General features: G+C 38.8%; 1 protein-coding gene across 1 annotated transcript in view; it reads left to right on the plus strand.

Annotated features, from left to right (window-relative positions):
• The first annotated feature begins 2,169 nt into the window (after positions 1–2,169).
• LOC137654897 (N-acetylated-alpha-linked acidic dipeptidase 2-like) overlaps positions 2,170–15,274 on the plus strand; it is a 39,285-nt gene continuing 26,180 nt past the window's right edge. Inside the window, 4 exon segments of the mRNA XM_068388810.1 lie at positions 2,170–2,307; positions 5,387–5,511; positions 9,040–9,177; positions 15,007–15,163. Of these exon segments, the coding sequence (XP_068244911.1) occupies positions 5,387–5,511; positions 9,040–9,177; positions 15,007–15,163 (420 nt within the window). The 5' untranslated portion in view covers positions 2,170–2,307.

Consider the following 15,274-nt stretch of genomic DNA (forward strand, 5'->3'; position numbering starts at 1 on the left):
ATAGTATTTTTAAAGTTATTTTATTCATCAATATCCATATTAGAAGGCTTTAACCCTTTCACTGCCATTGGTGAATTCAACCAAACTATAGAAATTTAATATTCAATGGAAATGTCTTGTTAGGAGCTTTTTAATAGATATCAATATGCTAGAATTTGTGGAGTCGTGAAAGATTTTTGCTTAATCAGAAGTTTCGTTGAATTCACTAATGACAGTGAAAGGGTTAATGAACTTTTATAAAATAAATTAAATTATGGATAAAATGTCTTAACCATAAGACTTACAAACGCACGCTGAATTCAAAGTTTTACGAGATTTACAATAGAATTAATTATATATCATATTTTACTTGTTCTTTGTCAGGTAGCTCGAGAAGGCTTGGTAAATAATGTTAATACAGTATAAACTATGTTGTAGGCCTATATATCATTGCTTATAAGAATACACGGAAGAATTATAGACTTTATGAAATTGCAGTTTTATCTATCATTATCCATTACATTTCAATTGGTGGCCTACTAGAAACGTCTGTGCATGGCAATCTGCTGAACTGGGATTCGAGTCCCGCTAAAGCTTGATGGTCTCTTGTAGTGTCTGCCAATAGGTTTACCCGCTAAGTCATCAACAGCCATTGCCTAGCTGTTCCTGGTCCTGTCTTGGGTGGAGAGGGAACTTTGGTGCTGATCATATATATATATATATATATATATATATATATATATATATATATATATATATATATGTATATATATATATATATATATATATATATATATATATATATATATATATATATATATATATATATATATATATATATATATATATATATATATATATTACCAGTCTCTAGGGCACTGCCACTGTCTCTTGCCTCTGCCATTAATGACCGACCTTTAAAACATAGATATAGGCAATAAAAACATTGATAGCAATACAAGATATTTATTCAATACAGCTAATGGATTACCATTACATTAGTAATGATTATGTTTCCTCTATTCCTCCGTAAAGGAGATGGGTAATGATGACAGCGTACTTCAAGCGGTGGACTGCAGGCGTTGCTAAAAATAGGTCTATATGTTAAGAACAGGTCTGCGTGTCGATCCTGATTAACCTCAGGGATCCTTGCTTGTGACGTCAGCTGGAGTCTACAATCCTGCCTCAAGTTGCCAGGTGTATGAGGTCAAAGGAGAATACGTAAAGAATAGACCAGACTATTCGGTGTATGTGTAGGCAAAAGAATAAAGAGCCGTAACCAGAGAGAGTGAGACAAAAGAGCTACGGTTGCCATGTTAATATTAGGCCTAAGTAACTTCAGATTACTGTTCACGTCTCTAAGAGGTAGGCCTAATCTAATTTCTTCGCTTTCTTGCCTTCATATGAACCAATGTCGTCTGCACCATGCCACATATATGGTATGCTACAAGTTATGTTAAAATGTTCACTAATTAGTTTTTGTATTTACGAAAATAGATACGATGAAAGGCTTCTCTCTCTCTCTCTCTCTCTCTCTCTCTCTCTCTTCTCTCTCTCTCTCTCTCTCTCTCTCTCTCTCTCTCTTCTTACGATTATGATTATAATGGTAAAGGGAACAGAATAGGCCTATGCAAGTCTCTCTCTCTCTCTCTCTCTCTCTCTCTCTCTCTCTCTCTTACATGTCTCTCACTCTTTCATCCATCATCTCTCTCTCTCTCTCTCTCTCTTTCTCTCTCTCTCTCTCTCTCTCTCTCTCTCTCTCTCTCTCTCTCTCTCTCTCTCTCTCTCTCTCTCTCTCTCCTTACGATTATGATTATGATTTTGTTCAGTAATATCTTGAAAGTAACCCTGTTCTATATTGAGACGGCAGTGTCTCAGCTCACCTATCTTATTGGAGTCTGGTCTGGACATGAGTCCCATGACCGAGTTATACAGTATGTGCGAGTAATCTCATTAAACAATTTGATATTCAAAGGTTACGGTATCTCCATTTAAAGTAGGTTACACTCCCCCCCCCCCCCTCCCATAATTCTTCGCCCTAGCGAGATGTAGAACCAACGGTACTCTGCCTTCTGACAATGTGAGCTTCAGGTTTGGAGGTGGCCATAGGACTAGGGAAAGAGAGGGAGGGGTTGGGGGGGGGTGTTGTACCTGCCATGCAATATCATGCAGCTTATTCATCCTGAATAAAGGCATTCACTCAGACCAGTGCATGAAAGCAGCTTGTGCTTTGTGCTTCCTGTGTTATATCGCTGCTGTCTCCATCCACATACCGAGGCTGGTTTGATATTGTCGAATACGTAACTTTGTGGAACTTTCTGTGCAAAAGTGAGTCTATTCTTGTATTTCGGATATATTTTATGTGGAAGGCAGAAATAGTGTTTTAACTATTCTTATAAATCATCTTGTAAGATTTCAATTATGTCTCTGCTAGTTATTTAGTATATACAAGTAAATATTTTCTGCATTTATTACGTTATTTTATGAGGTCAGAGTATTCTTGTTTTACACCAAATAGGCCTTGGAGCAGCACAGGATCTTATTAACCAAAGAAAAAAATGTCGAGAAAATAGTCAAAATGAGGCTTGAGTTCTCGCCAATCCTTTAATTTCTATATATTACATATTGTTCTCTATTGCACACTGTTTATTCTTTTAAAAATAACAAATCACCATCCTGTGTTCGACAGGATTTTACCCCTAAAAGGTTTTGCCTATTCTGATCGAACAATGAATTCTTAACCTATACTCAAGCACCTGTAATGCGAAAATAAATAGGAAAAACTTTCTTAGTCAAAATTGTTTATTAAAGGACGCCAATGCTTGCTGGTGTGAATGATTTCGAAATGCAAACCTTCTAGACAAGCTGTGGTTATCAATTGTTGAAGGAAGTGGCACTGAAACGCAGGGTAAAAGAGGAGGAACTGGAAGGTGTCAGAGATGCTACTTGCCCTCAGGAGGCAAATGCATTTTTCCTGCTTTTTGTTTTCGTCTCTTGATTACATCAAGTGACCCGCATGGCTATACAGTAATAGCAGGAGAGAGTATTTTAGTATTTCAAATGACTGTTCTAAGAGACAGTCTCTATACCGTTGGCCATTCTAAGATAACACTTCTATAAACAATCGCTATTTATTTTCTTTTAAATGTTTCAATGATTGTAAATTAATTCATAAGTTTATTATGTATAATATGATACATAAACGGGTGGTTAAAGAAATTGTTTTTTCTTGGCCAGTTGTCAATAATTGTAAAACATACACAGAAACACACACATTATTACTCTGCAGCTCCGTTTAATCATCCTTTTTCCAATAGCTGTTTCAGTTATTTATTTCCTTTTTTTCCTTTCCTCACTGGGCTATTTTTCCCTATTGGAGCCCCTGGGCTTATAGCATCTTGCTTTTCTAACTAGGGTTTTAGCTTGGATAGTAAAAAAAAAAAAATCACAATTCTTATTCATAAAAATCCGAAAGGAGCATAAAAGTGAGCGCAAGAAAATTGTTGAAGAAGTATTTCTGGAGACCTTTTGATTCTTATAAAGCCTCATGATATTATTTCATTTAGCAGTGATACTTTGTTTCTGTTGTGGTGGCTCTTTTACTGCACTGTAATTGTTCAGTGGCCACTTTCCTCCTCTTAAAGGTAGAAGAGACTCTTTAGCTATGGTAAGCAGCTCTTCTAGGAGAAGGATACTCCAAAATCAAACCGTTGTTCTCTAGTCTTGGGTAGTGCCATAGACTCTGTACCAAGGTCTTCCACTTCCTTGGGTTAGAGTTCTCTTGCTTGAGGATACACTTGGGCAGGCTGTTCTGTCTTGTTTCTCTTCTTCTTGTTTTGTTCACGTTTTTATAATTTATATAGGAGATATTTATTTTAATGTTGTTACTCTTTTTAAAATCTTATTTTTCTTTGTTTCCTTTCCTCACTGGGCTATTTTCCCTGTTGGAGCCCCTGGGCTTATAGCATACTGCTTTTCTAACTAGGGTTGTAGCTTAGCAAGTAATAATAATAATAATAATAATAATAATAATAATAATAATAATAATAAATAGATAGATAGAAGTTGTATTTACCATGTCAGTCCACCTTCTAAAGAGTCCACATGTTCACCCAGTGTTAGGCACAACGCTCTTAGACATCAACTCGCTATTTGTATTTGATCAGTGATATTTAGTGCCTATATTAGTCTGTTCAGTAGCTGGATGGCTGACCACTTAGGATACCAAGGGTCTGAAACCTCACCATCCTTGTGAGATAGAGAAGGGGTGTTTGGGGGAGCCTATAGGTCTACCTGCTGAGTCATCAACAGTCATTGTCTGGCCCTCTATGGTCCTAGCTTGGGTGAAGGTGGGGGGGGGGGGCTTGGATACCAAGTGTCTGCAACCTCACTATCCTTGTGAGATAGAGAAGTGGTGTTTGGGGGAGCCTATAGGTCTACCTGCTGAGTCATCAACAGTCATTGCCTGGCCCTCTATGGTCCTAGCTTGGGTGAAGGTGGGGGGGGGGCTTGGATACCAAGTGTCTGCAACCTCACCATCCTTGTGAGATAGAGAAGGGGTGTTTGGGGGAGCCTATAGGTCTACCTGCTGAGTCATCAACAGTCATTGCCTGGCCCTCTATGGTCCTAGCTTAGGTGGAGTTAGGATACCAAGTGTCTGCAACCTCACCATCCTTGTGAGATAGAGAAGGGGTGTTTGGGGGAGCCTATAGGTCTACCTGCTGAGTCATCAACAGTCATTGCCTGGCTCTCTATGGTCCTAGCTTAGGTGGAGTTAGGATACCAAATGTCTGCAACCTAACCATCCTTGTGAGATAGAGAAGGGGTGTTTGGGGGAGCCTATAGGTCTACCTGCTGAGTCATCAACAGTCATTGTCTGGCCCTCTATGGTCCTAGCTTGGGTGAAGGTGGGGAGGGCTTGGGTGATGATCATATGAATATATGGTCAGTCTTTAGGGCATTGTCACTGTCTCTTGACTCTGCCATTCATGATCGGGCGGTAAAGAAGTTTCATGAATTATATTATCAATGCCTTTTTTTTAAGTGTCTCTTCATAGTTTATATATTAAAAATCTACTTTAATTTTGTTTACTGTTCTTAAGATATCTTATATTAATTGTTCATTGCTTCTCTTGTAGTCTATTCATTTTCTTATATATTTCCTTTTTACACTGAGCTATTTTTTCCTATTGGAGCCCTTGAGCTTATAGCATCCTAAATAATAATAATAATAATAATAATAATAATAATAATAATAATAATTCCTTTCCTCATTGGGCTATTTTTCCCTGTTGGACCCCTTGGGCTTATAGCATCCTACTTTTCCAACTAGTGCTGTAGCTTAGCTAATAATAATAATAATAATAATAATAATAATAATCTACTAAATTTTTCCATCTCTTTTCAGATGTTCCCCAAAATATCTGGCCCTGCCATCACTGTGACTGCAGGAGTCCTATGCCTTCTTTTGGGAGTCTTCATTGGTCAGAATACCAATTCGGTCCTGAAGGATTCAAATCACAGGAGACAAAGGTGAGACGTTCGTTCGTTCGTTTTAGAGGGTTATGGGGTCCTTTGGCTGGCCAGACAGTACTAAATTGGATCCTTCTCTCTGGTTACGGTTCACTTTTCTTTTGCCGACTGTGCGCCTAGCCATTATAATAAACTGCCAATTGAAATGAAGGACCTAAAGGGAGCAATTGAATTTAAGAAGAAACTAAAGACATTACTTTCCACAAGATCATATGAGTTGGAAGATGCTACAATCAAAGAATTGTATAAGTTATAAGGAAAATGTTTCGTTAGATGATTAATATGGACCCGCCCGAGAAGTAGTTCACTCGACTTCAGTGGAGGGTTGGATTTAAACCCTAAACAAGTAAACAAGTAAACACACACACCGAATAGTCTGGCATATCCTTTACAGATTCTCTTCTGTCCTCATACACCTGACAACACTGAGATTCTTCTTCGCCCAAGGGGTTAACTACTGCACTGTAATTGTTCAGTGGCTGCTTTCCTCTTAGTAAGGGTAGAAGATACTTTAGCTATATTAAGCAGCTCTTCTAGGAGGACACTCCAAAATCAAACCATTGTTCTCTATTCATGGGTAGTGCCATAGCCTCTGTACTATGGTCTTCCACTGCCTTGGGTTAGAGTTTTCTTGCTTGAGGGTAGACTTGGGCACGCTATTCTATCTAATTTCTCTTCCTCTTGTTTGTTAAAGTTTTAATAGTTAATATTTTAATGTTACTGTTCTTAAGATATTTTATTTTTCTTTGTTTCCTTTCCTCGCTGGGCTATTTTCCATGTTGGAGCCCTTGGGCTTATAGCATCCTACTTTTCCAACTAGGGTTATAGCTTAGCAAGTAATAATAATAATAATAATAATAATAATAATAATAATATCTAGGGTTATAGCTTAGCTAATAATAATAATAATAATAATAATAATAATAATAATAATAATAATGATAATAATAATATCTAGGGTTATAGCTTAGCTAATAATAATAATAATAATAATGATAATAATGATATTAATAATGATAATAATAATATCTAGGGTTATAGCTTCGCAAATAGTAATAATAATAATTATAATAATAATAATAATAACAATAATAATAATAATAAAATCTAGGGTTATAGCTTAGCAAATAATAATAATAATAATAATAATAATAATAATAATAATAATAACGGGATCAATCAGTTGCTCTTGAACAGACCACAACCTGAACATGTCAAGTGGTCAGTAGGGTGGCTCATTTTTAGGTCCACAAAATGAAGGATTGCGTTGTAGGAGAAACGTAGGAAACTAAGGTATGGAATTCTGTTCTGCCCTACTTCCAGCTCACCCTATTTCTTCACTCCTATCTTCCCTATTCAAAGTCCCAAGAGACCTCACCTATGAGTTTTTCAAGTTCAGCTCAAACTCATTAGTTCCTTTGGTCGATGCAACCTCACTATCCTTGTGAGCTAAGAGGGGGGTTCAGTAGTTGACTGTTAAGTAATTGGCACGCTACTGAATAACTGCAAATAGCATCCCGATGTTCCAACTAGGGTTGTAGCTTAGCAAGTAGTAATAATAATAATAATAATAATAATAATATTTTTTCGTTTGTTTCCCATTCCATACTTCCTTTCCTCACTGGGCTATTTTCCCTGTTGGAACCCCTGAGCTTATAGCATCCCGATGTTCCAACTAGGGTTGTATCTTAGCAAGTAGTAGTAATAATAATAATAATAATAATAATAATAATAATAATAATAATGATATTAGAATTTCGTTATTTTTAATTTTCTTTCTTTGGGGGGGGGGGGGTAACTGTGTTATTTTTTATCTTTTTCTTTCTTGGGGGCAAGTTAGATTTGAATAACAAAACTAACCACTTTCAACCGAATACAGCACTTATTTTAAGGTATTTGGGCATGCCACTTTAAGTTTATAACGAATAGACAATGTCCCAGTGACTTGCATAAATCAGACAGTATCTCTCTGGAAAAAATCATCTTCCAGATCAGGGTTGCCAGGTTTTCTGAATGAGAAAAGGCCAAATTCTAATCAACAGCACATTTAAAAGGCCAAATATATAGTATCTAAGGCCCACGTTTTCTTTCATGATAATACTAAAGGCCAAAGATCTTAAAAAAGGCCAAATTTCAGGGGGGTTTTGGCATGAAAAAGGCCAAACTGGCAACCTTGTTCCAGATAGTTTCCAGAACAACAGGAAAGCTGTTTTTCTTTTATATTTATAGATATCCGACTTAGACTGATTGTAATCGAGTTATTTTCTTTATGGTTGTGGTGGTCGATGTGGTAACGTCCCTGACTGGTGAACACCAGACCGGGTTTCGAGTCCTGCTCAAACTAGAAAGTTTCTTTGGTCCCTGCAACCTCACCATCCATGTGAGCTAAGTATAGGGGGGTTTGGGAGAGCCTATATGTCTATCTGCTAAGTCATCAGCAGCCATAGCCTGGCCTTCTTTGGTCCCTTGGTTCCAGCTTGGATGCAGAGGGGCTTGGGCGCTGATCATATGCATATATGATCAGTCTCTAGGGCTTTGTCCTGCTTGATAGGGCAATGTCGCTATCCCTTGCCTCTGCCATTCATGAGCGGCCTTTAAACCTTTAAACCTCCTTGGTCCTAGCTTGGATGGAGAGGGGGCTTGGGTGCTAATCATATGTATATATGGTCAGTCTCTAGGGCATTGTACTGCTCGATAGGGCAATGTTGCTATCCCTTGCCTCTGCCATTCATGAGCGGCCTTTAAACCTTTAAACCTCCTTGGTCCAAGCTTGGATGCAGAGGGGGCTTGGGCGCTGATCACATATATATACTGTATATATATATATATATATATATATATATATATATATATATATATATATATATATATATATATATATATATGGTCAGTTTCTAGGGCATTTTCCGGCTTGGTACGGCAATGTCACTGTCCCTTACCTCTGCCATGCATGAACAGCCTTTAAACCTTCAAACAGGTTTGACAAGGAGGCTAATCAAACAGGAAGAGGAATTATCATGAGAATGCTGCCTCATGACCTTATTGGCTGCAAGCCAAGATTGCATGCAAACTCCCATGACCCTCTCGGTCTCAATAATTGCTTGCCCAAGCAACCCCCTCTCCCCCTTTCCCTGAATTCTGATTTAATGTTGTTACTGTTCTTTAAATATTCTATATTGATTATTGATGCTATTGTTGTTTATTTATTTCCTTGTTTCCTATCCTCACTGTTGTTTTTCCGTGTTGGGGCCCTTGGGCTTATAACATCTTGTTTTTCCAAGTAGGGTTGTAGCTTAGCTTATAATAATAATAATAATAATAATGATAATGATAATAATAATAATAATTCCTTCTTTTCCAAGTAGGGTTGTAGCTTACCTTATAATAATAATAATAATAATAATAATAATAATAATAATAATAATAATGCTCGCAAAATTAAGGTCTTGCCACAGTAATTCAGATAATAGATTTTGAAATCATCAACTAATTGTTTGTTTGTTTATTTTTTTCTCTCTTCTCCAATAGGCGATATACCTCCCTCGAAGACGAAGAAGGCTGCAACATTTCTCTGAGACTTGTTCAGGACAACTGGAAGAGGGATCTTCCTTTGAAGGCTGATAACATCAACCTGGTCAATATCACTAACCTGAGGGACGATTTGAAGTAAGTATGGCTGGAGGAACGTAGAGAGTAGAGGTCCCCCCTTTTTTTTTTCGGCTACCCTCCAAAATTGGAGAAAGTGCCTTTGGTATATGGATGGATGGATGGTTGCTGTGGCCTGATTGGTAACGTCTCTGCCTGGTGATCGCCAGTAGGGGGTTCGAGTCCCGCTCAAACTCGTTATTGCCATTAGTGTCTGTAACCTTACCATCCTTGTGAGCTAAGGTTGGGGGGGGGGTTTGGGGGAGCCTATAGGTCTATCTGTCGAGTCCCGCTCAAACTCGTTATTGCCATTAGTGTCTGTAACCTTACCATCCTTGTGAGCTAAGGTTGGGGGGGGGGGGGTTTGGGGGAGACTATAGGTCTATCTGTCGAGTCCCGCTCAAACTCGTTATTGCCATTAGTGTCTGTAACCTTACCATCCTTGTGAGCTAAGGTTGGGGGGGTTTGGGGGAGCCTATAGGTCTATCTGTCGAGTCCCGCTCAAACTCGTTATTGCCATTAGTGTCTGCAACCTTACCATCCTTGTGAGCTAAGGTTGGGGGGGGGGGTTTGGGGGAGCCTATAGGTCTATCTGTCGAGTCCCGCTCAAACTCGTTATTGCCATTAGTGTCTGTAACCTTACCATCCTTGTGAGCTAAGGTTGGGGGGGTTTGGGGGAGCCTATAGGTCTATCTGTCGAGTTCCGCTCAAACTCGTTAGTGCCATTAGTGTCTGTAACCTTACCATCCTTGTGAGCTAAGGTTGGGGGGGTTTGGGGGAGCCTATAGGTCTATCTGTCGAGTCCCGCTCAAACTCGTTAGTGCCATTAGTGTCTGTAACCTTACCATCCTTGTGAGCTAAGGTTGGGGGGGGGAGGGTTTGGGGGAGCCTATAGGTCTATCTGCTGAGTCATCAGCAGCCACTGCCTGGCCCTCCCGGGTCCTAGCTTGGGTGGAGAGGAGGCTTGGGCGCTGATCATATAATATATGGTCAGTCTCTAGGGCATTGTCCTGCTTGCTAGGGCAATGTCGCTGTCCCTTGCCTCTGCCATTCATAAGCGACCTTTAAACCATGAGACCTTTAAGCGGGGTTTACACAATTGATCGGTTCGTCAAACCCAGTTGTCGAACCCGGTTGTCGAACCTGCTTGTCGAACGGTTCGAAGAGATGGAGTCAGCCACGAATGCATAAGGTTTGTAGACAAAAGTCAGACGAGAACAGACTTTTTTTCGAACCGTTCGACGATCCTGTTCGACAACCAAATACCCCGTTCACACGTTCGAACATCACTTCAAACACTTGTCTGTCGAACTGCGTTCGACGAACCGTTCGACAGTGTAAGCCCGCCTTTAAGCATAACTTTGGCATTTTTACACTTAAAAATTTGCCGTATAGAAACGGTAAAAATCCTGGAATACATGTTGCCAGGCTTTTAACGTTTTAAAAACAGATATATTGACGTAAAGGAGTGATATTACGGCCACAAACCCGTAAAAGATAACAAAGTAGGGTAAAACAACGGTCGCCTCTATTTTACTGAAATACGGCTGAGAGCAGTATATTTTTACGGAGAATTTCCGATTAAACTTACGGCTTTTTTTTTTTTTCTTTTTTTTTTTTTTTTAACAATGTGGCGTTTATTTTGGTTATATGACAAAGTGAGTGAAATATTAATCTGTTTTGTATTTATATGGTTTTGTCATATGGAGGGAATGAAAGATGATTAATGGGAAGCTAGGAGTCTAAAAGACTGGGGTTGTAAAAGATTTAAAAAATTGATATACAGATGATGTGAAAGAACTCTTGAAAACTGCAGAGTAATCCTAAAACGAGCATGGTGCAGTGATTGTGGGTGTGTTCAACACACTACTAATGAACTTTGTGGTTAGTTAAAGTTATAAATATAGTGGAAGTGTTGCGCGAACATCATCTTTGATTCTCAACAGAGGCAAAGAACAGAATAATATTTTAGAGACTGACTATATATACACATGATCAGCGCCCAAGCTCCCTCTCCAACCTAGTTAGGACCAGGGAGGGTCAGGCAATAGCTCAAAGAGCCTAAGCAAGTGGAGTAGTTCCCTCTAAACTCCATATTCTTAGCTCACAAGGACGGTGAGGTTCCAGGCACTACTAAATACTATCTGACTTGAGTGTTCAGACAGCCTCTACAACGTTTACAACGATTCCAGAAGGCTAAAAGTACTGACAGATCTTTGCTTAGGGAGCATCTATAACGTTTGCAACACTTCCAGAAGGCTAGAATTACTCCCAGATCTTTACTCAGAGAGCATCTATAACATTTACAACACTTCCAGAAGGCTAGAATTACTGCCAGATCTTTACTCAGAGAGCATCTATAACGTTTACAACACTTCCAGAAGGCTGGAATTACTCCCAGATCTTTACTCAGAGAGCATCTATAACATTTACAACACTTCCAGAAGGCTAGAATTACTGCCAGATCTTTGCTCAGACAACTATAACGTTTACAACACTTCCAGAAGGCTAGAATTACTGCCAGATCTTTGCTCAGACAACTATAACGTTTACAACACTTCCATAAGGCTAAAATTACTCCCAGATCTTTGCTCAGACAACTATAACGTTTACAACACTTCCAGAAGGCTAGAATTACTGCCAGATCTTTGCTCAGACAACTATAACGTTTACAACACTTCCATAAGGCTAAAATTACTCCCAGATCTTTGCTCAGACAACTATAACGTTTACAACACTTCCAGAAGGCTAGAATTACTGCCAGATCTTTGCTCAGACAACTATAACGTTTACAACACTTCGAGAAGGCTAAAATTACTGCCAGATCTTTGCTCAGACAACTATAACGTTTACAACACTTCCAGAAGGCTAGAATTACTGCCAGATCTTTGCTCAGACAACTATAACGTTTACAACACTTCCAGAAGGCTAGAATTACTGCCAGATCTTTGCTCAGACAACTATAACGTTTACAACACTTCCAGAAGGCTAGAATTACTGCCAGATCTTTGCTCAGACAACTATAACGTTTACAACACTTCCAGAAGGCTAGAATTACTGCCAGATCTTTGCTCAGACAACTATAACGTTTACAACACTTCCATAAGGCTAAAATTACTCCCAGATCTTTGCTCAGACAACTATAACGTTTACAACACTTCCAGAAGGCTAGAATTACTGCCAGATCTTTGCTCAGACAACTATAACGTTTACAACACTTCCATAAGGCTAAAATTACTCCCAGATCTTTGCTCAGACAACTATAACGTTTACAACACTTCCAGAAGGCTAGAATTACTGCCAGATCTTTGCTCAGACAACTATAACGTTTACAACACTTCGAGAAGGCTAAAATTACTGCCAGATCTTTGCTCAGAGAACATCTATAACATTTACAACACTTCCAGAAGGCTAAAATTACTGCCAGATCTTTGCTCAGACAACTATAACGTTTACAACACTTCCATAAGGCTAAAATTACTCCCAGATCTTTACTCAGAGAGCATCTATAACATTTGCAACACTTCCAGAAGGCTAGAATTACTGCCAGATCTTTGCTCAGAGAACATCTATAACATTTACAACACTTCCAGAAGGCTAAAATTACTGCCAGATCTTTGCTCAGACAACTATAACGTTTACAACACTTCCATAAGGCTAAAATTACTCCCAGATCTTTACTCAGAGAGCATCTATAACATTTACAACACTTCCAGAAGGCTAGAATTACTCCCAGATCTTTGCTCAGAGAGCATCTATAACGTTTACAACACTTCCAGAAGGCTAAAATTACTCCCAGATCTTTGCTCAGAGAGCATCTATAACGTTTACAACACTTCCAGAAGGCTAAAATTACTCCCAGATCTTTGCTCAGAGAGCATCTATAACGTTTACAACACTTCCAGAAGGCTAAAATTACTCCCAGATCTTTGCTCAGAGAGCATCTATAACGTTTACAACACTTCCAGAAGGCTAAAATTACTGCCAGATCATTGGCCAGACAGCATCTATAACATTTACAACACTTCCAGAAGGCTAAAATTACTGCCAGATCTTTGCTCAGACAACTATAACGTTTACAACACTTCCATAAGGCTAAAATTACTCCCAGATCTTTACTCAGAGAGCATCTATAACGTTTACAACACTTCCAGAAGGCTAAAATTACTCCCAGATCTTTGCTCAGAGAGCATCTATAACGTTTACAACACTTCCAGAAGGCTAAAATTACTCCCAGATCTTTGCTCAGAGAGCATCTATAACGTTTACAACACTTCCACAAGGCTAGAATTACTCCCAGATCTTTGCTCAGAGAGCATCTATAACGTTTACAACACTTCCACAAGGCTAGAATTACTCCCAGATCTTTGCTCAGAGAGCATCTATAACGTTTACAACACTTCCACAAGGCTAGAATTACTCCCAGATCTTTGCTCAGAGAGCATCTATAACGTTTACAACACTTCCACAAGGCTAGAATTACTCCCAGATCTTTGCTCAGAGAGCATCTATAACGTTTACAACACTTCCACAAGGCTAGAATTACTCCCAGATCTTTGCTCAGAGAGCATCTATAACGTTTACAACACTTCCACAAGGCTAGAATTACTCCCAGATCTTTGCTCAGAGAGCATCTATAACGTTTACAACACTTCCAGCGAGCTAGAATTATTGCCAGAGCTTTGCCCAGACAGCATCTATAACATTTACAACGCTTCCAGAAGGCTAAAATTACTGCCAGATCTTTGGTCAGACAACACCTATAACGTTTAAAACGCTTCCAGATGGCTAAAATTACTGCCAGATCTTTGGTCAGACAACACCTATAACGTTTAAAACGCTTCCAGATGGCTAAAATTACTGCCAGATCATTGCCCAGACAACATCTATAACGTTTACAATACTTCTAAAAGGCTACAATTACTGCCAGATCTTTGGTCAGACAACACCTATAACGTTTAAAACGCTTCCAGATGGCTAAAATTACTGCCAGATCTTTGGTCAGACAACACCTATAACGTTTAAAACGCTTCCAGATGGCTAAAATTACTGCCAGATCATTGCCCAGACAACATCTATAACGTTTACAATACTTCTAAAAGGCTACAATTACTGCCAGATCTTTGCTCAGACAACACCTATAACGTTTAAAACGCTTCCAGATGGCTAAAATTACTGCCAGATCTTTGGTCAGACAACACCTATAACGTTTAAAACGCTTCCAGATGGCTAAAATTACTGCCAGATCTTTGGTCAGACAACACCTATAACGTTTAAAACGCTTCCAGATGGCTAAAATTACTGCCAGATCTTTGGTCAGACAACACCTATAACGTTTAAAACGCTTCCAGATGGCTAAAATTACTGCCAGATCATTGCCCAGACAGCATCTATAACGTTTACAATACTTCTAAAAGGCTAAGATTACTGCCAGATCATTGCCCAGACAGCATCTATAACGTTTACAATACTTCTAAAAGGCTAAGATTACTGCCAGATCATTGCCCAGACAGCATCTATAACGTTTACAATACTTCTAAAAGGCTAAGATTACTGCCAGATCATTGCCCAGACAGCATCTATAACGTTTACAATACTTCTAAAAGGCTAAGATTACTGCCAGATCATTGCCCAGACAGCATCTATAACGTTTACAATACTTCTAAAAGGCTAAAATTACTGCCAGATCTTTCCTCAGACAGCCTCTATATCATTTACAACGTTTTTAGAATACAATAAGCTACAGTGACTTTGCCTTACCATTTCTTGTCAATTTCAGAGCCACCCACTATAAGACACGAGACGTTTCAAACAACATAAAATGTACATTTCTGCTGAACCACCTTCCAGAGAGCTGAGCCGAAGACCTCACATGGCAGCAACGCCGAGAGACGAGGAACTGGCCCGCTTGATCCAGAGGAGGTTCGTGGAATCCGGTTTCGACACGTCTGAACTTGTTCCTTACGAAGTCCTATTCAGTTTTCCTAATCGATCGAATCCTAACTTGGTGAGTGATTTGTTTTCACAGAGAATTACATAGGATCAGAATAGACACTATAAAGTATATAGACTTTATTATTATTATTATTATTATTATTATTATTATTATTATTAGCTA

This window comes from Palaemon carinicauda, chromosome 16, assembly GCF_036898095.1.
Source record: "Palaemon carinicauda isolate YSFRI2023 chromosome 16, ASM3689809v2, whole genome shotgun sequence".
In the NCBI taxonomy this organism is placed as follows: Eukaryota; Metazoa; Arthropoda; class Malacostraca; order Decapoda; family Palaemonidae; genus Palaemon; species Palaemon carinicauda.